General features: G+C 40.3%; 1 protein-coding gene across 1 annotated transcript; it reads left to right on the top strand.

Moving 5' to 3' along the window:
- The first annotated feature begins 446 nt into the window (after window positions 1-446).
- On the top strand, window positions 447-23,564 carry PARVG (parvin gamma). Its single transcript, XM_034062977.1, has 14 exons — window positions 447-624; window positions 3,476-3,602; window positions 4,217-4,318; window positions 4,807-4,871; window positions 7,885-7,987; window positions 9,000-9,140; window positions 9,569-9,684; window positions 11,652-11,707; window positions 12,594-12,616; window positions 14,520-14,581; window positions 14,695-14,763; window positions 16,010-16,111; window positions 19,914-19,986; window positions 21,794-23,564. The coding sequence occupies exons 3-14, from the start codon at window positions 4,240-4,242 to the stop codon at window positions 21,871-21,873; spliced, it is 969 nt and encodes a 322-aa protein (XP_033918868.1). The 5' UTR covers window positions 447-624; window positions 3,476-3,602; window positions 4,217-4,239; the 3' UTR covers window positions 21,874-23,564.
- Window positions 23,565-23,991: the final 427 nt, after the last annotated feature.

The raw sequence follows: 23,991 nt of genomic DNA, 5'->3' as shown, positions 1-23,991 counted from the left end.
TGCCTAGTGGAGATAACTCTTGTCTCAGATGGAAGTTTTGTACCCTGGTGTGGCTAATTCTCTAAGGACAAATGAATTAATCTTCCTCTGCCTAGGTTTCTCCTACCAGGTAGGTAAAGTAGTGCTGATCTGCTTTATAAAGGGCTCAAAGGACCACAAGTAAAAGGTGTATTGTAGCACCATGATTTTGGCTGTTGTTGGCATTCTATTTTTATATGCAAAGTCTGTGAGTCACCCCAGATGCAGACTAGCAAATAGTCATGCCACACAGCGCCATGGAAGAATGATCATATCTTTTTAATACTTTCTGGTATTTCAGGGGTTGCAGGTTGCATGTTTCCTGCATTTGTATTTCTGTTTATTTTAGCCTCCATCAGGGACCTAGCACATAGACAATTAAGTTCCTGTTAGAACCATGGTTTCGCTTTAGCAGCAGTCAGTACCGGGCTGCACAACTTCCCTCTCGCATACTCTGCGTACGTCACGCTGCCCTGCATGGAAGCCTGCACCTTTGGTGTGGGACACTGCAAGCCTGGGGAGCAGTCCCCTCTCCCCATAGATTTCGTCACACCTGCTGGGACAAGATCTTAGAAGAGTTTCTGGGAATTACCGAAGGAGAGAATAGTAAGTTTGGGAAAACAGACTCTTTGGGGTGCTTATTTTTAAATTTTATATATAATATATATATATTTTTTTTAACTGTAAGACTTTCTGTGTCCACATGCATTTGCTTTGTGTATCTTGCTAAGGTGACATCTCTTCTGATGCTAAGGAGCTAAAATAGTTCTTGAAAGATCTGGTACTAAACAGGGAAGTAAAAGTAAGCTTTAAACTTATGTATTCTCCTTCTCCCCCCCCCCTCCCCCCCTTTTTTAATGATAGTTTTCTGAAGGCAGAAATTATTACTATATTACAGATATTAACATACCCACCCAGTTTTTGTGCCGTCCTTTGTGTGATCTAGTTAGAAAACTCCTAGGAAGTGTGTTTGAGCTAATACGGAGTAGGGCTTTTGTCTTTTCAAACAGGAAATAAAACAGTTGAATGATTTGGTAACACTGGTAAGTGCCTTGTGAATATTTGACAGCTAGTTTGTACACCAGAGACCACTGGTGGCTTATTAATGCTTTATATTGTTTATCAGGGATATCTAGGAGCCAGACTGTGAAGTTGAGCTGACGCAACTAAAGAATTGGTTGTTTTCTTTGATAGTTGTGGCGTTGCAACATCGTGCAACAGCCTAGCTCTTGATCTAAGAAAAATTTGCTTGTTGGCTGCCTTAGGTGGTACAGGAGAAATAAAACACCTCTTGACTTTAAAATAGATAAGCCTGTAGATCTATGATGTTCTCAGGTAATGAGGACCAAATTATGCTGTTTCATAGAATCATGGACTGGTTTGGGTTGGAAGAAGCTTGAAGACCATCTACTTCCAACCCCCTGCCATGGGCAGGGACACCTTCTACTTGACCAGGTTACTCAAAGCCCCATCCGGCCTGGTCTTGAACACTGCCAGGGATGGGGCAGCCGCAGCTTTTCTGTGCAGTCTGTGCCAGGGCCTCAGCGTTTTCCCAATGTGTAATCTAAATCTCAAATTTCATTTGAATAATCAATACTTAAACCCCAATTTTATTTTAAAATGTCATCACGCAATGCCTCTACGAAATGTATTCAAGTGGTTGTCTCCTACAATGATCTCTTCTGTATATTACTCTTTGAAAGGTTGTTGTCTAGGACCAAGCCTTGCAGTAATGCAGCTTGCCACATGAAGGACTGCTTGCAAATGCTAATTAATATTAAAAAGCAATGAATCTATTAAATGCTAAGGAACTGTAGTTCTCAGGCTCTGAAATTTCTGTAGGAAATCAATGTTGATAAATGTAAGGTAAAACACACATGGTGGGGGGGGAATCAATACTAGCTCTACAGGTAAATGATGGGCTTTGAGTGGTGTGTTGCTGTTTTAGGAATAAGATCTTGGGGATATAATAGATAGTTTCATTAAAGTGTCATCTCTGTGCTCAGCAGTGATCAAAAAAGCAAATAGCAGGAGGGGAACTGAGAACAACATTATGAATACTATGGTGCACCTCTCTAAATCTGGGTAGGTATAATTCCCAGCGCTTCACCAAAGGCTGTGATAGCAATGGAGAGAGTTCAGGAGAGGGCTACCAGGAAGATCAAAGGTATTACAGACTGGTTTCCTTGTGAAAGACAACTAAGATGAAGGCTTTGCTTCCTCAGATTTGGAAAGAGGTGGCTGTTGAAGGTGTAGATATACGTATCTACTACTCCATGCAGACATATAACTTGAATTAGTAACACAGTGACATGAAGAATGTAAGTTGATCTCCTTTGCACTGTGCATAGTAGGGACCTTCAGGGAAAGCTGGAAGGTGACATGTTAGAACAAGCAATAAGGTGGTAGTGCTTCATGCAAGGTAAAGTCAAGGTCTTTGTCTCCTCACTGCTGAATGGTGATACACATACTCAAAGAGTGAATTGGAAATTCATAGAAAGTAAATATGTTGACAGCTTCTAAATACTAGGATCCCAATTTTAATGTAGGAAGGCTGGACTGCAGGCTATTGAGGAGTTTCAGGAAAGTATCTGTATATGCTTACTCTCTTCACGGGTCTTTTCATCCTAATTTTCTGCTGTAAGGGACTGGATACTAGACAAGCTATCAGTACTAGACAAGGTCCCCCAGTATAGCAATTTTAACACTCAGACTGAATAGGACACACAGGTCTGAGGCCTTAGAGGATATTAACTTATGCTATTGCAAATTATTAATTTCAGGTCTTTTCTTACAGGCCTCCAAATTTTAAGAGTGGCTTCTGATGTTTGGGTTCCTTGGCCAAAAACGGACCAAGGATGCGGCAGGTAGTACACATCACTTAGATGTGTAAATAGTCAGAGGAAGTAAGAGATGTACAAGTTGAGTTACTGTGAAAGCAAAGCTGAGTTAGTGTAAGCAGTGGTTTGTGCAGACAATTACAGAAGACTTATGAGGAGGGCTTCCTAAGGTGCAACAGCTGTCAGAAACCTAATTTCAAAGTAAGTTGTCCTTAGATTGCTCTGTATTAATTAACTTTTCTCTTTCAGTTAATTTCATTTGGGTAGTTTAATCTCAGATGGTGCAGCTGTTCCTTAGGCACTAAATGACTCATTCTCCTCAATTTTACCAAGAACCTTTTTAGAGACAGCTTTCAGTTTTGCAGCCACCATAATGAAATCAATTCTCCTGTGACCCTTTCTCCTGGTGGCTTGCTGGGAATTTTGTGCCTAATTTGTTTTACCAGATTGATGTGCAAAAGCATCCAATGGCTATTTTCTACCAATATTCTGACTGAAAAATACAAGCCATGGAGCCTTGAGAGGCAGGGCAGCTAATACGGGCATCTTGGGTAGATAGTAGGAGTCCTCTCCCACGTGAACCTCTAACAAGGAGCATCTCTCATTCTGTTAAAAAGGAACAAGAAGAGTCAGCCTTCCCTCTCCTACAGTGGCTGCTTTCCTTTCTCTGGCTTCTGCTGTCCTCCAACACAACTCCTAGCTGGGCTGGAAAACCTCACCCGTAGTTTTGGGGTTGTTGAAAAGGTATTTTCACTGTTGTATTGTGTACGGTCATTCTGCTTTCATTTGAGGACATGTGGGTTGGGAAGGAAAGTCATTCTATAGTCTGTGTTTAAAATCAAGTAATCTTTAAGAAGCCATGCAACTTCATCTAGCATAAAGATGGGGTTGTCTGTCCACAAACATGCCATATTTCCCCACAGCTCTGCCAGATGTTCTAATAAAGGGAACTGCTTATGTTTATAAGCTTGTCTCAGTAACTTATCTACTGTATTCTTCACTTAATCCTTCTCAAGTATTGGTTATTTTCATAGGAGATATCCAGTGATACCTTGGAAGTGAAAGCTTTTTAATTTCAGTTGAAATAGGATTTTACTAATCTAATTCAGATGAAACAGAATTAGAAAGAATTAAGGCAAATTTTAGGACTTTTGAGGCTTTCTGATGATTAACAGGAAAAAGTCTTTTTAACTTCTTTTTTCTTTACACACATTTCAATATATTTTCAGACTTTTAAAGCAATCCACCAGTGACGGAATAGTAACAAAAAAAAGCCCTTTGGTTTATTTTATTCTTAGCACCAATTTTGATCTTTACGTGCCTTTATTCATGTTCCTTTTCCCCATAATTTTTACCAGTTTACAGTGAGTGAAAAAAAACAATGGATCCAGACTTCTTAAATACATATACACAGCCTGCTGCAGTTGATCAGTTCCTAGCTGAGAACATCATCCCTCAAGGTATGTACTTTATGAACTAGGACAGGAAAAGGTCCAAAGAATGACCTGAAGAACCAAGCAGAAAATGTGCAGTACAAATGAGCTGTGTATTTTTCAACAGCGGTCCCATGGTTTTATAAGCAGCGAGTAAGATTTGTGTGTGTTCCTTGGCTGCTGATTCTCTACAAGCAAATCTTGAAGGAGCAACACAAATTTTAGCTGGTTCTTTAGCTGAAATTTTAAATTTCACATATAAAGATCTGACAAGTTTGTTTTCCTCTCCAGAATTTAGTACAATCTGTGTAGGTCTTACTTATTTGAATTACATTGAAGCATAATTTCCAACATATACCATTTCCTCATTCATAAGTTAAAATAAAAAATGTCAGTGTTGCTACATATGGCAAGTAGCGATGCTGCGTAATACTAAACTGATAGCTGATTTTACAGCAAACTCACAGTAGTCATACTTGAAAATTGTAATGGATTTTGTTTGCTTCCTTACATAGGTGAGAAGAAGAAATTCATAAAACCATCCTCGAGCAACAATCCCAAACTGGAAGAATTAAAACTGGTACCATTTCTTTTACTATATTGTTTAACACTCACCTTAGGTTGTTTTAACCTGTCGTGCTAATGCTAAACCCTGTAAATTACACAGCTGTTTGGCCTCAGTCCCCCACTCTTTCTGGATGGGAATGAGCTCTACTTTTGGCAGTTGGGCTCCACACAAGCTTCAGCTTCAGCTGAACCACAGCTTCAGCTTAAGCACAGTGCCAGGATGGCTGGTGCCATATGGAACCAAGCTACAATTGCCTGCTTCAGCTTAATCACAATGCCAGGATGGCTGGGGCCATACAGAACCAAGCTGCAAATGCCTGCATCACCCAAGAGTGGTCACTGCTGTGTGTAAAGTGGAGTGTAGATTTAAAACCTGAGTTTTATCTTATATGATACCTCTCCTAACTTGGGATGTGAACCACAATGGAAGTGCCCAGTTGATACTTCATTGTAAATATAGTGTAATAGCAATAATAATCCAGCTGGAACTGTGACTGAAAGCAACTCTATATCAGCATTTACTGTGACTAAAGAGATGTGTGGATACATGCAAGTTTGCTACCCTGATCCCATGATAACAAGTTTTAGGATTGCTGTTCTGATTTGCATTAGTCTTCTGTCTTGTCTTCTACCTCCAGTGGCAGCTGGCTTGGCTGCGATGCTGCGTGACAGGGATAGCATAGAGCAGAGGGAAAAGGGATGACGGATGTTCAAGTCACCAAGAATTCAGGAGAAAAGCTTTCAAGTTGTTGTCTAGTGTGTTGCCTGCTTGAGGTAACTGTGAAGAATGAATCCTATTTCACGGGAAAGCATTTTATTTTGAAAATCTCCCCTGTGTATTCAATCACCATGTTTCTTTAATGGTACAGCCCAGGGGAAGGCTAGTGTACTGATATTTCCTGGAAGAAAAGTGGCATGTCTCTTATGAGACCAGCACTTCTTGTATTATGGAGATATTAGAATTGTTACAAATACAATGTAAACCAGCTTAGGCTATTTGCAGGTGTGTGTATATTGTGGCATTCATAAATCCATAAATGTGTGCATTTCTTGATTATGTTTTCTTAAACCTTTGTGCACATTTGATGAAAAAGATTTGATTTTTGTGTCAGCCTTTCAAAATGTTTTTATACAAGAGACAAAATCTGAAAGGAGGTGCTGCAAAATGCAATTATGTTGTCTACAGAGGTACTAAATTTGTATCTGCCAAAAATGAAGAGCTTTCCTCAGTTTGTGAAGGTTTCTGTGAGCTTCAGTGCTTAACCCATTTCCTGTCAGAGACTCCTGAAGCAGTGTTCTTCACTATCTCATTTTTTTTTCTTTGGATGAGGAGGAGGTGGAAATCGGGTCCCAAGAAACAGAAGTCCTCTGGATGCCCATTGGTGCCACTGGTTACCTTCTTAATATAAGGAGTTCCTTGCTCATCCAGAGAACAGACTGGGATGGGGGAAGACAGGGAGGTATCTTCAAGGGAAGAGTAAGGGAAGCAAAGAAACTTGCGTGGGAGAAAGACACTGTTCCACTGCACTTTTGTTTTGAGGTAGCTTTGGGGAATTAAGGAATGTGAAATGGATTGCTGTAGTTACTGTAAGTATTGAACTGTACCTAAAATAGAAGACAGTTGCATTCGAAGGCCAGTAGGAAACTACTTTAGACACAACACTCCGCTCTGCAACTGACTGGGGCCCCAACAACTGCACTGAAAGCCAAGTTGTGTGAGCTGCAGGCTGTGGATATGGCTGTTTAAAGTCAGGACAGTTAAATGAGTGATGTTATAGGTGTATACTCAGCAGTGCTTTCTGCTTTTCCAACTTCCAACTGGTTGTGCTGTTACATTTGTGGTACCCCTCTATCACTTACACATCTAAAGTGTCAATAGGTCTTAACCTGTTAAGCAGCATTAGCTGAGAAGCACAGCTTTCTGCTCTACAAAATTCTTGTTACTTCTCAGCTAAGAAAGTATATTCCAAACAACACTTTGACATCTTCTCAGTTCAGGCAAGTGTCATCCCAGGCCTTGTTTGTTTCTTGTACAGTTTCAAGCTTCTCAGAACTTTTTATGTTTCCAACATGCTTTTTACATTTTTGTTAATGTTGGCTAAATTACAGGGATCTGCTGTGAATTTTCACCTCTGTTTACAGCGAGTGAGAAGAGTATTACCCAGACAACAAACTCCAGACATTCACTTGTAGTGATAATAGAAATACAAGGAATACCCATCCCTTTTCTGAAAGGTTCTTGTTAACAGCTGGCTGTGGCTACTGCTTTTCTGTTCTTCTTCAGCAGGTCACCTTCCATTTCTATTGACATGTGGATAAAACACATGCTTGGAGAAGTGCAGAGGAGCTCCCTTAGTTTCCCATGTTGGAGCACAGTGCAAAAGGAAGGGGCTGCAGAGGCAAGGGATGTAACTGGGAAGGTGATTCCTTTCCAGCTGTAGATAGCCCTTGGCTTCCCAAGCAGCTTCCCCTTGCAAAGGCAGGAAGGATATTGAAAAGGGTGATAGGAAGACTGCCACATAAGAAAGTGAAGTAAACAAAATGCTTTTTCCCAAAAAAAAAGTATTTGGAGACAGATTAGGACAAAATTGCAGAAAGAAAAAGAAATAGGAGAGGGAAGAAAGGAGTGCTAGTAACATAGATGATTACAAGAAACAATGAAGAGAACAGGTGAAGCCACTTGTCTTATAAACTTTCATTTGACTGTTGAATTTGTGTGAATTCTACAATGTCTAATGAAGGCAGGGGTTGGGAAAAGTACTCTGCAGCCTCTTTCCTCATGGAAGCGGGAGTAGGATCTGTCTCTCCACCTGTATAACTGTTTCCACAAAATTCATAGGAATGTAATTTGTGAGATGTCTATTTCACTTGAAAATTTTCCCTTTAAAAAACAACCAAAAAAACACAAAGGAAGTGGAGGTTGAAATCAAACCAAGGTGTAAGATAAAGGACTAACAATATAGCACTGAGTGCTGTACTCTAAACAGCAAGAATGTAATTGCCAGCTACTTTGTTTTCCTTCACAGTTATTGATTGACTGGATTAACACAACTCTGAAAGAGGAGCACATAGTAGTTAAAAGTCTGGAAGAAGATCTGTATGACGGGCTGGTACTTCATCATCTCTTGGGTAAGCTGCTGTTCTCAAACACATCATGGAGTTACTTCTAGATCAGAGAATGAACCTCACAAATTGCAGTCTGCTGAAGTCTTACTTCTCGCTAATGGAGAAAGCAGTACACTGGGAGCCAACTCTGATAATTGCAGTTCTGAACAAATGCATGATGATCCACTATTGGGTTGATGCAATTATTTTTCTTCTAAGAAAGTCTTTTTACCTGCTAGTTGACAGAATAGAAAGGTTAACTTTGAAGTGTGAAATTACAGTGCTTCTAAAGGGAAGGAGGACTTCATAAACCAGGGGCATAAAGGTGATTTCTGATGCTACCAGAAGCATTGGATGGAATCAGCACTATAATTTATATGTTTTCCTTCCTTTTTTTTTTAAAAAAAAAAAGGAAAAAACCAGACCTAAAGCACTGGGTTGGAATGGGAACAGATGGAAATCTAATAGGCTCTCTACAGTATGAAGTGCTTGTATAAAAACAGGACCTTGGAGCAGCCTGTTTTTCTATTTCTGTTTCTCCATATCTCTTGTTCCTACTTCATTTATCTTCTCCCTTTCACTTTTTTGGGGATGTCTTTCAAATCGTATCTCTTTTTCACTAAAGCTGAGGGCAGCAGGATGAACAGGATTAGCTTATTTTCACAGTTTACTTGCCTGAGCAACAAGCTGGGATCTCTTCTATATATGTGAGTTGATGTTGCCAATGTACACCATTTACAGGAAAGATGCACTCATTGGATTCCTGTAGCTTCTACTAGGAAAAGGAGGAACTTGGAGTGCTAAGATGGGGGCAAGTAATAACTAACTTGAGTCCTCTCCCTATTTCAGAGTTTCACTGGTTTTATTGAGGCTTTCAGAAAGCACAGGATGTGGGTCTGTGGTGGAAGCTATAGGTGGTATTGAAAACTTGAAATGAGAATTTGTGTGCTTTGCTGTCATTTTATGTTTCTCTCTTTTTTTTTCCTTATGGTGGTGTTAAAATCCATCTTTCTCCTTCCTTTGGACTCTGTCAAAGAAAACCTAGGATCTCTCAAGCTGGATGTTGACAGGATCGCATTAACAGAAAAAAAGCAGCGACAGAAACTCTCTGTGATTCTGGAAGCTGTGGCTAAGTGTTTGCAACTGGAAAAAAGCCAGCTGAAATGGAGTGTGGAATGTAGGTGCAGAACTGAAATTGGAGAAAATCATCCACAACAGGGCTTCCTCTGCTGTATGGCTGCTATGAGGCAAAGGGGTGCCAGAACACTGATTAAATAACCTGTTTTCAATTACTAGTTGAATCAAAAGTGAGACAGGACTAACTGACCCTGACTGCATCATGCAAGCCACATCCTCTAAGTGTGTGGCTTGTGGACCATTTCATACTGCTCGTCATTCGTGTGTATGTCTCACAAAAAGGACTTTTAAGGTGTGGTATTGCTGAATTGTGGTATTATAGAAACTGCAGTCCGACGTTTCACCTGTGTTATAGCCCTCTCTGATTCTGGGATCCTCTACACAGGGAGAATTTGTGACATTGAAGTGAATTTACCATATTACTTGGTTTGCACACTAACCATTGTTTTCTTTCTTTACATGGAATAGCTATCTTGACAAAGGACTTAGTGAGCACACTGCATCTTCTGGTTGCAATAGCAAAGCACTTCAAACCCAACCTGGCCATGCCTCCAAATGTTCAAGTGGAGACAATTACCATTGAGGTAATTATAGTGTCAATATTTGTTACAGTAGATCCTAGAGACCTTCTACCAATACTAATTTGCTTAGAATTAGGGTGAAATGTGTGTGCAGCTGTGAAAAAGATTTTTGTATTCTGTGAATTGTGCCTTTTAATTTCAGTTTGTTGGTCTAGACTATAACGTTCTCAGTTCAAATGCTGTCTCTTTAAAAGATAGAAACACTGTGCTGGTTTTTCTCCTTGATCAAAGGAATGATCCAAACAGAAAACAGCTGTTGATGTCTGAAAAAAAAGGAAAAATAAGAAATTCTGCTGTTAGTATCTCTAAGTGTTTTAAAATAGAAGCCTGCACTTGTAAGTCATGACACTGGTATAATGCTGAGGGGTTACTTCTTTAGGGGGAGGAAGTGTTTACTCCCCTTCAACTGGGGTCACATTTTGGTATTTTTCCCTACAAGCTGATCTCTACATGCCTTCTTTGTCTATTTAGTTTCTTAAAGTCAACTCTGGGACTTTAGGAGAACATCAGATATTCCTCAATTTGGGATATAATTGCAAAAATGTGTAACAATTTTAACAGAGGGTGTGCAAATCATTGGTGTTGGGAATCAAGTGCATGGTCTGTGTGGCATGACCTAGCACTCTTCCCTCTTTGGAGCTGAACTGGAACTGAAATGAAGCATGACTTTGAGTTACCTGTGTCACTTCACAATGTGCCCTGGAGGGACAGCTTCTTCAAGGGCTTGGTTCTGCAAAGGTAGCTGTTGTGGCCACAACCCAGCAGAGCATTTTAGCAGAGAAGTTGTCTCTCTGATATCTAATGGGACTCCAAACTATGAATTTGGAGCTGCCCATGCTCCTGTTGTGTGGGTCTGATCAGTGACAACCCAACCTTCCATCTAATGCCTTATGGGCCTGAGAGTGCCTCAGCAGATGCTGCTGTGAAACTGCAGCATCAGAAAGGGCTGTTCACCCTGAAACAGAGAAAGGGCAATGGGAATAACAGGGTTGTGGTAGTGAGCTGATCCCCTGTTAGGAGAAATCAATGCCTTCGACAGGAAAGGTAATCATTAGGTCGAAAATGAGGAAAGCTCCTAAAGACACAGCTCAGAGGAGGGGACAAAGGCAGAAAGGGGGAAATGTTGAGAAAACCCAAGGCAGACCAGAGAAGGCCTGGCCTTTCTGCAACATGTGCCTGCAGGAAGGGCCTGTCTTGCTCTGGTGGGGCTGGGTGCCCTCTTCTTCAGCGACGAGTTGAAACAAAAGAGTTGGCTCAGCATCTAAACAGAGAATGTTTGTCACTGCCTGAGAAAGCAGTGAAAACCAAGGACTTTTCTGGGATGAGATGTGTGCCAGGTGTCCAAATAAAGTGGTATGATTCCCCATCCTCTCCTGTCTCTTTAGAATAATAGCTGGATTGAAGCTTTTCTTTTGATACTATGTGGAGTACTAAGATCTATGTACAGGAAAAAACATGCAAGAACATAAGCAGATATCCCAGATGGCTTCAGAAATAGTAAGAATTGCCATCCTAAATCTAAGCAATCCACCAAACCTCTGCAGGGGGATTCATCGATGGGTTGCAAGCCATGGTATGAGGTTATTATAAAGCAGAGATGGCCACCTCCAGTCCTGCAAAACTGAGAAATGCATCAAGCTGCTTTGTGCAGGCAGTGATTTCCTTTATATAATATAGTATGATCAAGACTCCAGGCAAACATGCCAGCCTCTGAACTTCACAAGCTGAGAGACCATGTACCTCTCTTTTGGCTTCCTCTTATGGGGAAGTAAGTAACTTATGTTTGAAGAGTAAAGAGAGCAGAAGGGAGCAGCAACCTCTCAAACTGCCTGTAGAAATTGTACTGGACTTCTTGAATAAATGCTTTCTAGTAATCATTTAAGGCAGCAAACAGGTCACAAAAGCCTCATTAATGGTTACAGGGTGGGGGTTCTTTTGTGTAACAAACCCTTGTTTTGTCCTTTCAACAGAACACCTCCAGAGGATTAAAGACAGTAAATGCAGTGGAATATATCACAGAAAACAAGTAAGAGGGGATATATCTGTTTTTTACACTGTCAATCAGAAAGGAAATACTGTGGGTTTTTTCCCCTTTATAAAAAATAGCTGAGGATCATGATAATGACAAAAAGCACAAAACGCAGGTGTGCATATGTATGCAAACTCTTTCTCTAATTTCTGTCCTTTTTTTTCCCCTTTTCAGATTTGATATTACAGTATAATGCTCTTCTTTACTCTTTATATAAAATTACCTAAAATAATATGTATGATAATTTCTAAGGCTTAGTGTTTGTCATAACCATGGAATATAATAACAAATATAAACATCCAGTGCTGTAAAATTACCTGTCCCAGACTAAACTGGAAATTTTCTAAAGCCACAGTGGTTTAAATCTACTTTTATTTTGTTGCTATAGTGCCATTAAATAAAGATAAAGGAGGCAGTTCTGTTCTTCTTTTACTGTGAAACAAAAGACTGAGCTTGCTGAGTTTGAAAGGTACTGTCATTATTAAAGGAGTCAAGTAGCAGTAGCCTATTTATATGTTGAGAAAGTATGGATGTAATTTCAAGAGCTAGAAATGGATTTGCCTACTATCTTTTATATGATAGAACATCTTCAAATTCTACTATCATGAGCAGCATAGTGGAAGAGAATATTATGGGTTTGGCTTATAAAATAAGTGTTCCTTGGTCTGTGGGCCACTTAAAATCTCATATGCTTCCAAGAGTCTGCACAGTTATACAGCATACTTAAAAATGTTAGAAAGTTACTCTGACATAAAGCTAATGGCACTTCATACTGTATCTCCTGCTTTACAAGATAGCTGATGGCTCAGATAAGCTTTGCTTGTGAAAAAGGTTAGTGCTGCTGAATGCTTTTTCTAATTCTTGCTTTTTATTGCACTTTTAGGGAGAATTTAGAAGCACAGCCAAGTAAGTACAGGCATTGCCAAATTCAGTGTTTTACTATTATGTGCTATTCTGTACCACACTATGATCATTTCTCAGATAAAATCAGTATTGCTGCCACTACAGTTAATGGAGATTCATGGATTTGTCCTAGTGTTTTTTTTTCCAAATGTCTTCTGTTAATGTCTGTTCATATCAATACAACATAGTTCAGAAATTGGGTGGTCACTTTGCCCAGGACTGTAGACAACAGATGGGAGGTGAGACAAGAAATGAAACAGTCAGTTGATGACCCAACAAAGACCTGGCTGAGGGGCAAAGTATGTCTTAGATTTACACATTGACCTCATTCACTGTTGGAACTATTTATGAGCATAGTGTCTTGAGAATTGTGTGTCTTGCTATCCCTTTCAATGTAGTTACCTTTCTCTAGGTTGCAAATGAAATTCTGAAGTCTACTGGTACTTGATTATGGATGGCAGCTCAGTTAAACCAACATCCCCAGTTTTTACCCTTAGGGCTTTTGAGGGCTGTGAAACACTTGAGGTGAAAAATGTCCATCTGGGCAGAGCCAGCGAAAGATTGAGGCACTGCTTCAGGCTTCAATGTGAGCTACTCTTCCTTGCTGCAAAGCACGTTGCATCTGCAGTGAATCAAGGCAACTATTTTAGTTCTCTGCTGTGCCCTTTATGTTAGCATTTTCATCCTTTGTAGAGGTGCAGACTCTCTCATTTAGTACATATTTATCATTTATTCCACTGAGTGGTCTCTAATTGTGATAAAACCCCTCTGTAATCAGGTGTTTCTTCCAGTGGGCTGATTGTGCTGCGAAGAGAAATCTGAAATTCGCTCTTCAAAATGCTCCTTCTCTCCATTCTTGACAGCTTGCTTAACAGAGAGAAATCCCCAAGTGTGGCTCCAGAAGAGGGCTCTCTAGTTTGCAAGACTGTTGGAGGTTTCAGACCTGCTCAGTGATTTGTTTGATGGATTCATCTATTCCCTGATGCTGGTCCTGCAGCAGTCCCCTAACAGGGAGAATAGAGAAACCAGAGAAAACCTTTCTGCAGCAGAGACTTCTCTGTTGCTGGCTTCTGGGAGGAATCTTCCATGAGCAGAGCTGCCTTCACTTTCCTGTACTGTTGAAACTAGCTCTCAATTTAGTTATGCTCCCAGAGTGCCCTTGATTTTTAAGGATGTTTTGAATACCTTATTCATGCTTGAAGCAGAGCAGTCTTATGGCCAGGTTAATGTGAAGAGATGTGTCCTGTTCTTGCTAAACCTCGGCAGAAAACGGAGGTGAGGATGGGCATACACAAGGATTTCAATGAATCCCATTTCCTTGGAAATCCTTAAACTCGTGCTGATTCTCTGTCGCAGCACTGCTGACACTGGCTCAGCGCCCTCTTTTAAACTGGATGGCGACACTGGTTATTTTTGAGGTCTGTGAATTTGCAGAGGAAGGGCAATGTCTCCAAACCCAATATCAAGTTTGTGGTTTTTTGAAGGAAGGGGGCTGGTTTGCTGCAAATTTGATGCAACTGATGTTTATGTTAGAATGTGTAGCTGTTCTACTCTACTTGCAATATTTTATCCCAGAAGTTCAGGGTTTTAAAAAAGCATAGGAAAAGAGGTAAACTGTAGAGATGTGGAACTTGGCCATTGCTCAGGCTGGTGACAGCACAAATCTTGAGAACCTCTGCAGGCAAAAATTACAGAGGTGAATGAAGTAAATCGTGTTCTCTGATGTAGTCAGGCTGAAGGGAAGCCACTCACTTGTCCTCTGGGAAATACAAAAGCAGGAATTTCCCCCATCTCCCTGTGCATCTCTTCCTCCTTGACTTATAAGGTGTGAACCTTCTGGAGCCACTTTAAATCCCTGATCTGACAGTTATTCCAAATAATGACAATTAATGTTGTTTTGATACAGAAGATGATGCCTTTGATGAATTATTTAGCCGGGCTCCTGATAAATTGGATGCTGTAAAAAAGGTAATTTAATTTTAATAGACATCAAAATTTGTAAGGTAAAACATAATTTTTTTCAACACTGAAAAAGAAGTTTTCTTTTCTTCCACCCTCTCTCCCCATTCTGTTTTCTTTAGGTATTATTGCAATTTGTCAACCAGCATGTTGGAAAATTAGGACTAAATGTGAAAGACATCAGCTCTCAGGTAGTCTGCTCTAAGCTGCATGTTAACCATGTTTTGTCAGCTGTCAATGTTTACTCTCACCATTAGGATTCCTCCCTTTTGCTGTAGTAATTTGAAACAGGGCAACATAATTATTTCTAGCTTCAGGTTAAGCTATCAGGCTTCAGTCTCTGAAGTTTCTAAAGCTAATGAGTAATGAAAAAATATAACTTTGCATTGAGTGGTGCCTTTGTAATGCTATAGAGGGTAATTTTCAGAGTCTGCCCAGCTCCTGTGGGTACTCTTTCTGTCAGGATGGAAATAAAGGTGTTCTGACAATTAAACTTGAAAGGCAAGCTGATTGCTGGTGCTTAGCAATTTTTAATGCTGGATTTGCTTCACGGTAGGAAGGCCTGATTTTCACTGCACTACAAAGTCCCATCCTCTGACTCAGGATAACTGCCCTGGGTGCTGATGAAGAGGGGCACAACTGCACCTCTGCTGTCCTCCACTGCTGCTGCTTCCCCAGAGCCAGGGAGCTGCAGCATCCTCCCTGCACCTTTCCAGGGAGTGAGTGAGTGATGGGACATGAGCTCAGGGGCATCCCTCGTGGCTTTTTCATTCCCTACTTCTGCAGACATGCATGTAGAAATCAGCTTTACTCCAAGGATTGAAAACCTTGGTGCAGGTGCAGTTCCTGCCATTTATGCCATGTGGATGAAAAGCGAAGCTATGCTCTTCTGGGTTTTCCTGGTGGCTAACTGTGAGAAAGGAAGTTTCACAAGTGTTTTGTCATAACAAACACAGGCTACCCAGGGGGTTGTGGAGTTTCCCTCTCTGGAGACATTCAAACCCCACCTGGACACATTCCTGTGCAACCTGCTCTGGGTGGCCCTGCCTTGGCAGGCAGGTTGGACCAGATGATCTCCAGAGGTCACTTCCAATGTAATGATTCTGTGATTCTTTTAAATCTCAGGCAGGAGGCACCATTTTATTTTATTTATACTTACACATTTGTCACTTGTGGTTGTCTGAAGTCTCTTCACATCTGGAATAGTTTGTTTTAATAGCTGTCTTTTTACAAGGTCTTATTTTCACTAACATGAACTTGGGAGCCTTATGTAGCTAAATGTGAAGTTCACTATAGAAGAGGTTGAGGGAGCTGAGTCATTGGACTGTCTGCTTGCCAGAGTACCATTTAAATTCCTCTATTGCTAGAATGGCATTTATCGGGGTAACTTACTAAAAGCCGACATAATAAATAATATTAAGATCATTCTTCATCTAGTTTGCAGATGGAGTTATCCTGCTTCTGTTAACTGGACAGCTGGAGGGTTACTTTCTGAATTTAAAGCATTTCTTCCTGACTCCAGCCAGCAGCATGGAGATGGTAGGTTGTTATTTTGTTGCTTAGAGCTTGAAGCTTCAAACGTCTATTTAGTGCTTCTGTATGTCAGTTAAACAAGAGCACTAAATTACTGCTGCTGCTTCATGTGAAGTCTTAAGCATTTAGCATTTGCAGGATAGTGGTTTGAGACATGCACTGCATGTCAAAATACCTTGGAACAGGTCAGTATCATCTTCAAAGTTATCTCACAGGAGGCAGACTATTGCTACTTGCATTTTTTTGGCAGAGACATGCTTCTGAAGCCTTCTGGTGAAATACAGAGGGTCTGTGTGGTGGGGAATTGGTATGCTGTCTGTTACAAGTCTGTCCCGCAAACAACATTTTTAAGTGGATGACACCCCTTGCATAGCAGAACTGGATCTCTGTAGCTTTCCTTAGGCTGTCCTAAAAATATACCTCAATCAAGACATGAACAGAACACTTTGAGGGCCCCCTCTGTGCTTTGGAAGCTCTCAAGAGTTTACCTTTTTTTCCTTTCCCAAAGCTGGGAGCTGTAACCTACCCAGCCAGACTAGAGGTTGACACCTTTTACAACCTCTACCAGGCAGATTTCATCATTGCTTTAAAAGAACAAGCTGGCATCAGCCGTGTTCCAGATGCCCCCACCACTGATCTGGGGTGTTACCTAGTTTGAAATATTTCAGTTATTTTCAGATTGTCTCCACTGCAGGCAGAGATTTTTCATGTGGTCCCTGAATAGCTCTGAAAATCTTGAAACCTGTTTTTCCTGGGTTGTATTCAGTTAGATCTGTGAAGGGGAAACGTGTCAGATCCTTTTTGCATGAGGACTGCCAGAGAAGGGAATCTCTCCTCTGGCGTGGTTTGCATTATAGCTTCCCTGCACAGACAAGACTTTCATCTGATTCCCATCCTCCCTGCAGTTAATCTTCCTGGGCTATATTTATTTGTAATGACAATTCTCAGAGGTCCTGTATTAATATATAAATACTCCTGTGGAGTTTTTCATCAAAGCGTTTGAAAGCACAATTGCCTGAGACGTTCGAATTCTGTCAAAATCCATTGCTGTCAGTTGAGTGTTTAAGGTATTAGGAAAATCCAGACTTTTTCATACCTAAGAACAGGGAAAATTCATTCTGAAGGGTTGAATCAAACAAAATCAAAGTGTTTCCCTGCAGTTATTTTCTTCCCTTTCTCATCTTCCACTCAGTTTTCAAATTTTTTTGCTCTGGTCTATTGACTTGGAAATAATTTTTTAATATTTCCATTAACTTTATTTAGAGGAAGTAAATTCATTTTTTTTTAATTTAAAATTTCATAGAAAACCTTTTTATTTTTGGTTCAGCTCTTTGCAAACCCCACAGATCTTTTTCAAGAAATGAGATACCCCCAAATTTCACGTACAGATCAGAGCCCTGACTTCGTAGTTCTTAACTTGCACATGCTGGTCATTGGCCTCAGAGAAGAATGTAATGGGGTTGGGTACTGGTTCAGTACAATTCTATATGTCCTAGTAATTTCATATTAGCAAAGTTACTTCTGTGTACTAGACTTATTGTTGAACAGTTTGCCAAAGTGGTATTTACCATTTGTTTCTCCTCTGATGTTCGTTGCAAGATGAAAAATGAAATGACAGCGGAACTAAAAATATTGAGCGACCATAGTTCAACTGTCATTTGTACACAAAATATGTCTTTCAATTCCCCTGGGCTTTCTAACTCCCTGTCATTTTAGACATTAATTGGTACTATAAAGTATGAAAATGAAACTTTCCCTGAGATTTAAAACATGTCACTTGTGTTATAAAAATGGTGACAACCGCACGCACTGTTGTGATCAGTACAGCGCATCAACTTTTCATTCAAGCTGAAGGCTTGTGGTTGAAAGCTGGTACGTACACTTCATGAATCACAAAGAGGGGAAATTGGGATGGAAGCAGTGATTCTGAGGAGGAAATAGAAACAAGAAATAAGGAGGGCAACAGCCCACGTTAGAGGGCCATGAGTGGTGAGGAAAGCAGGTGCATAAATCCAGGAGGTGACTCACCTACAAGTATAAGACAGCAGTGTGTGGGTAGGTTTGTTGCAGGATTTTTCAGTGTTTATCACCAAAAAATCAGGTTTACAAGTAACTGTAAAGGAAGTCCATCTCTGGGCACTCCTGTGCATAGAAAGATGTGTATTCTGAGACAATGAGTATCTTCACAGAATAGGTCAGGCTGCAGTTAAGGGTGAACTTTGCACAGTCAGGAGATGAAGATGATGATGATGGAGGGCCCCTCTGCTCATCAAAACTGTGGGAACTTGGTACTTTTGCCAAAACAGGCCCAGAGCTGAAAAACCCTAAAAGTCCTGACCTCTGTCCAGTTGTAAATCCTACAGAACTGTCCAGCTCTTCTGAGTCTGGAATCACAGGTGGATGAAACAACTTATTTTTCTAGGTTTTCTTTCTTTGGTGATTATCAGTGTTTCTGTCTGAAGATTCAGTTTGAAATCTGCCTGTTGTTCCCTGCAAATGTCACACACATTACAGAGAGGGAAATGTGCCCCTTTTACCTGTGTTGGTTCATTAATGAAACCTTTGATTAATTCATTCCAATCAGAAAATTGTGTAGATCTGTATGAGCTTAAGCTCACCTGGCTGCTGACTATCAGAGGAAGAAAACAAGCCTGAATCCAAACTGACAGTCTCAGTCTCTTGTAAACCATGCAACCAGGTAACAAATAGATCTATTGCTTCACTTCAGAGCACATATTTTTTGCTTGGCTTATGCTTGGGGGACCCATGTGCTTATTGTCAAAAGATAATAGGCAACAGCACAGCATTAGTTATGACGTGCCTCCCAAAGGATAAATTGCTCAGTAGTGTAAGGAATGTATGAAGAGACAATTTGAAATTTGTTCAGGCACTGGGGGTATTTAAAAGATGTTTAGATGTGGCATTTAGGGACATGGTTAAGTGATGGACTTGTCAGTCCTGGGATAACAATTGGCCTTGAAAATCTTAAAGGTCTTTTCCAACCTAGATGATTCTATGATTAGAAGAAGGGAGATTCCTAATTACCATCCAAGTAAACAACTTCACTTAAGCTGTTAGGAGGTAGTAATGGGATGTAATATTACTTTAAAAAAATCATTCATGACTACTGCATGTATGCATGATGCTGCTTTTATGTGGGGAAAGTAGAAAACAACCAGTAAGGAAAAATCGAACAACCCCCCCCCCCACCAGCCTTTATTCATGTATGTGTGCTTAATTTCTCATGAGTAATATTAAGGATATCATCACTGTTGTTACTGTGTATAAACATCTTTATATATTAAAGCATAAACTTCTAGCTCACAAATATTAACTGATCAGAAGATTTGCAGTCTTTGTAACTCTGAATTAAATAAAGAGAACGTTTTCCTTATGTGTTTTTTGTTTGTTCCAAATATGGAAAACATATGTGCATTGTTAAAGAAATAGAAATAAATTCCATGCATCTAGTAGATCCTGTTATGAATCTAGCCTGTTTTCCCCATGGAAACATCCATTAACACAAGACTTTCACATGCAAGGTCTATTTTTAAATAAATGGATTCTTCTGCCCATCTCATGGGATACATTTTGTAGGAGACAGATTTCACATCCAATTTTATATGATGATTGCTAGATATTGTGAAGAGCACTCCATCAAGACAAAGGAGATGGATATGAGTACATATTTATGAATTGCTATCTTCAGCTACCAAAAAAATACTTTTTAAAACCTCCTGGCCACTACACTGCTGGGTGGAAAATATCTTCTGTTATATTGATCTTTCTCTCTTTCTCCCATCAACAGCTTCACAACGTTAACCTTGCATTAGACCTGCTGGCAGATGGAGGCCTTCTGAATTTTTCAGTGAACTCTGAAGGTGAGTCATGGCATGCAAACTTGTCTGGAATAGAATTGCTAATATCCAGGCAAAAGTTAGGGCAATTGAAGAAAGCAGATTCTGCAGTGTGACACTGATACATTTCATTATATGGCTGCCCATAGCTCCTCATTTAGAATGAACTGTAATAAATCTGAGAATCGTTTTTAACAATATTTCTGTACTAAAAATGTTGACTGTTATAGATTTAGTAATTTTGCACTAAAACTATTTAGTAGGTCAGTATTTGTTGAAGATTTCAAACAGTGGCAGCTCCTAGGGAAATTGCAGCAACTGAGCTGGACGGGAAGTTTTGTTCTATCTCATAAGACAGCGCATGAAACCCAAGTTCATTTCATATGGGAAGATACCTTGCAGAATATGTCCTGAAAATCAGAAACACTGATCACTCTTTGCAAACCCAGAAGAGCTCATGGGTCAGGCTTCTGACTGTGAAACTCATAGGTTTTAAGTTGCTCTTCTGCCTACTTCAGAGCTGGGAGCTGAATCTTGATCTCCTGCATCCAGGTGAATGCTTTCATCACTAAGTCAATGTTCATGCATGCTTCTTTTGCATGAGTCTAATTTTCCAATTGAAAAAATGGTCGAAAGACAAATGAGAGATGTGGTTCTGTTAATGGATGGTGCTGTGACTGCTTAGCCTGACCCTTTGCAGGGCACATGACCTCACCCTATCATTTCTTTATCAAGCTCTAAAGCCTGTTGTTGAATAAAGACATAAAATCTTTATTAAAAATAGAAAACATAGTCTATTTCTTGTTACTTATTTATGAACAAGTGAGTGCATGTGTTTAGTACATACCCCATGGTGTCATGGAAAGAATTTTTGGTTTTTCTTTTGTTTTCTTTTTCCACTAATGCGTTGGTTATGTTGGCAATTTGTATGATAGGCATGCATGAATTGTAGGCTTTTTGCTGTATCGCATAGAGCTAGGAGTTTGGAAAGCTATTTATGTTAACTTTGAAAAGCGTAATCTGCATGAGCTCAGCTCTCCATGCTGAGATCCACCTTTTGTATGAAGAGAGATAAACCTATGCTTTCTTTCCTTCTCTCTGGCTATACTGCATTGCCTCAAACACAGAATTGATCAGTGAAAGAAATACTGGTGTGAGCACCTGCAGATCCTTTAGATTCACTAGGAAAATCCTCAGCTAGTGATTGAATTTAGGATGATTTACGGGTACTTATTACAGCTACACTATTTAGACTTTACTAGTGTTTCATTATTAGTCTTTCTCCTGGTGATTTACAGCACTGTAAGAACAGTAAAACCTCTAAATCAGTTACCCTCTTCCATTGCAATTATTAAATACAAGAGCAGTTGATTTAGCCGAGAGCGTGGAAGCTGAAAACCAAATGTAAAAAGAACACAGCCAATGGCAGTGAAACATAATGGAAACATTACAACCGAAGAATAAAGTATCAACTAATTCCCAATATGACTCTTGCCATACAGGAATCTTTCAAATATAAAATTGTAAAGCCCTAAATGATCCAATCTGTTCTTTCCTAGTGAAGAATTATTTCTTACTATGCATTATTCATCCTGTCTTCCAGCAAAACAATGCAGTGAAATGAACTTCTCCTTAAGTTCATTTAATGAATAAATAATTTTTCTAGCTCTGTAGTTCCTGGTTTGCTTCTTGTTACAATTTGATTGTCTAAGTTTACTTTATAACTGAGGAAAGGTGGAAGATTGTCTTTGGCAATTGCAGTCTGTTTCTATTCCAGGGATTGCTAATGCTTCTCATCTGGTTTTGTTGTTTCTGGTTTGTGTATCCACAGATATCGTGAATGGAGATATGAAGACTATAATGCGAATTCTGTATTGCTTGTATTCCAAATACAAATCCAAGGAAACGTGAGGAGCAAGGCCAAGACCTTGGGCTTTGTTTTCTGGTGTTCTTTTTTCCCCTAGCATGTCATGGTCAGATTTTTGGATTCCCAGCTCTGTTTGCCACTGTTTATGTGCTTGCACTTGTGTCTGACACTTGCTGTATTAACATTGTATATTCAAGTATGTATTCATGCAAGTTTTCACATAGACCTGAGTAACTAAGTACACGTGTGTCCAGGGCCAGTGTACTGTGTAATTCTGTGGCTGTAGCTCTTGCTACAGACCCTGTCTCCTGTTCTATCTGAGCTCCTCTAATGCTGAAAAGAAGTGCATTCTAGGCTCTGCAATCTTTGCTTCTGGAGGTGAATTTGGAAGCTGTAATTGCAACCTCCCCACTTTCCTGCTTGAGTGACTCTAGAAACTAGAGAGTGTAAAGAGCCACCATGGCACCTCTGGGAAGAGAAAGATTGCAGACATGCTTGAAATTCATGTTTGAAACCTTCTTTAGACAGATGGCCAGCTGTTCTCAGACAAGAAGATGTGGATTGGATGCCATATGCACAGGTAGCAGAGATGAAAGCTGAACTTATCAAATGTCTGATAAAGTTCCACTGTCTACCTGCTTAAATACGGAAAAGGGACTCAGAACAACATGGTTGCATGACACTGTGCTGTAACAGAGAGGTCTCCTGACAGCTGTGGAAAGATGTCCTTGTTTCCTTGCTAAGCTAATGCTGAACTATGGCCAGCCCCAGCCTGTTGCAGCCCCAGTGTAATGTCTGAGTAGCAGGAATGCCAATTCCTGTGTCAAGCATTGTCTGATTGATGGCTTGGCTTTGTGAGGGAAGATTTGGGAAGGGCTTTACCCATGATTACTACAAGCACGGTGACCAAAGGCATGTGAGATAGACAAATCTGTTTGGGAATCAGGAAGTTTCCGACCAGGCATATTGCAGGAGTGGCTAAACATGACCATGCTTTCTCTCCAGGAAGAGGTAGATAGATTCTTTGTCTGCAGCTGAGGCCATCATGAGTGGGAGTAATGAAACTCTCTGCGTCTGTCACTTCTGACAGCATACTCATGCTGCAGGGACTCTAAACCCCCTCTGAGACTCTTGGCTGGATTTGTTCAGCAGCTGTCCTCAAGTATCCCAGCAGCTCTCTCGAGATGCAGTGAGGCTAGTCACAATTTATGTTAGCTGTCACCTTGGTCATTGTTGGGGGTTTTAAATCAGAACTCCTTCAAAACCTCCATATATTTCCTTGACCTTAAAATTATGTCATGTTTGTGTTGCATAAAGCTTGAGATCTAATAAAAAACATTTTGATATTATTTTGGCTTCCATCTAAGCTTTTTTAATTTCCTGTCATCAGTGACTCTGACATTAGGTCTCTGATCTGATCCTCCATCTCTGTGTTAATAGGAAACCAAAGCTTGCTTAGTGCGAGGGCTGACATTTACAGATGAGAATTTGTTGTGTCTACCTAAGATCACATGGCCTAAGAAAGATCCTTAGATAACAATGCTGATAAGTCTTCAAGTCCTGCCTTTGATAATGGTAATACTGCACAGCTGCCAGAGGAAAGGATTCTGCAACCTGCCAAAGCCTTATCCTTTTTGCACCAATAATTACTTTGTTATGTTTTTACAGAGAAAAATCCAATGTGTGGTGCCACTGTGCTGCAAGATCAGCTTGCTTCCCTAGCAAATGTTGGTTGTGTGTGCTGTTTTGAATGATTTAAATAAAGAATACTTGTCTTTTTCACGTGCAAGTCTCCATATGTATCTTGCTTTATTCCTTACTGGGCATCAAGCAATCAAACGGGAGACGTGAGAAGTGTGTTCTTGCTTCACAGATCCCTGCTGCTGTTGCTGTAACATGGCAAGTGGATTGTAGAATAAACCATTATTGAACAGGTGAAACTGGGATGTGGCTTGTGGAGAGCGGGTGTGAAAGGGTAAAAGGGCATCTTGTGGTGAGATAAGTAACAGCATTGCCTTTTCTACCTTGGAAGCCAACCTGAATCTCTTCTCCTGTGTTGGTGAACAGATGTCACCTCCAGTGCGTGACTTTAGGTGTAATCTAGGAGGCTGTGAAAACATCAGTGGTGGGGGTTTGCTGGTACTGCCCTGGTTGGGTGGTTA

The sequence above is a fragment of the Melopsittacus undulatus genome, chromosome 5 (assembly GCF_012275295.1).
Source record: "Melopsittacus undulatus isolate bMelUnd1 chromosome 5, bMelUnd1.mat.Z, whole genome shotgun sequence".
In the NCBI taxonomy this organism is placed as follows: domain Eukaryota; kingdom Metazoa; phylum Chordata; class Aves; order Psittaciformes; family Psittaculidae; genus Melopsittacus; species Melopsittacus undulatus.
Note: the sequence above shows the minus strand (reverse complement) of the source record. Positions and strands in the feature narration are given on the sequence as shown.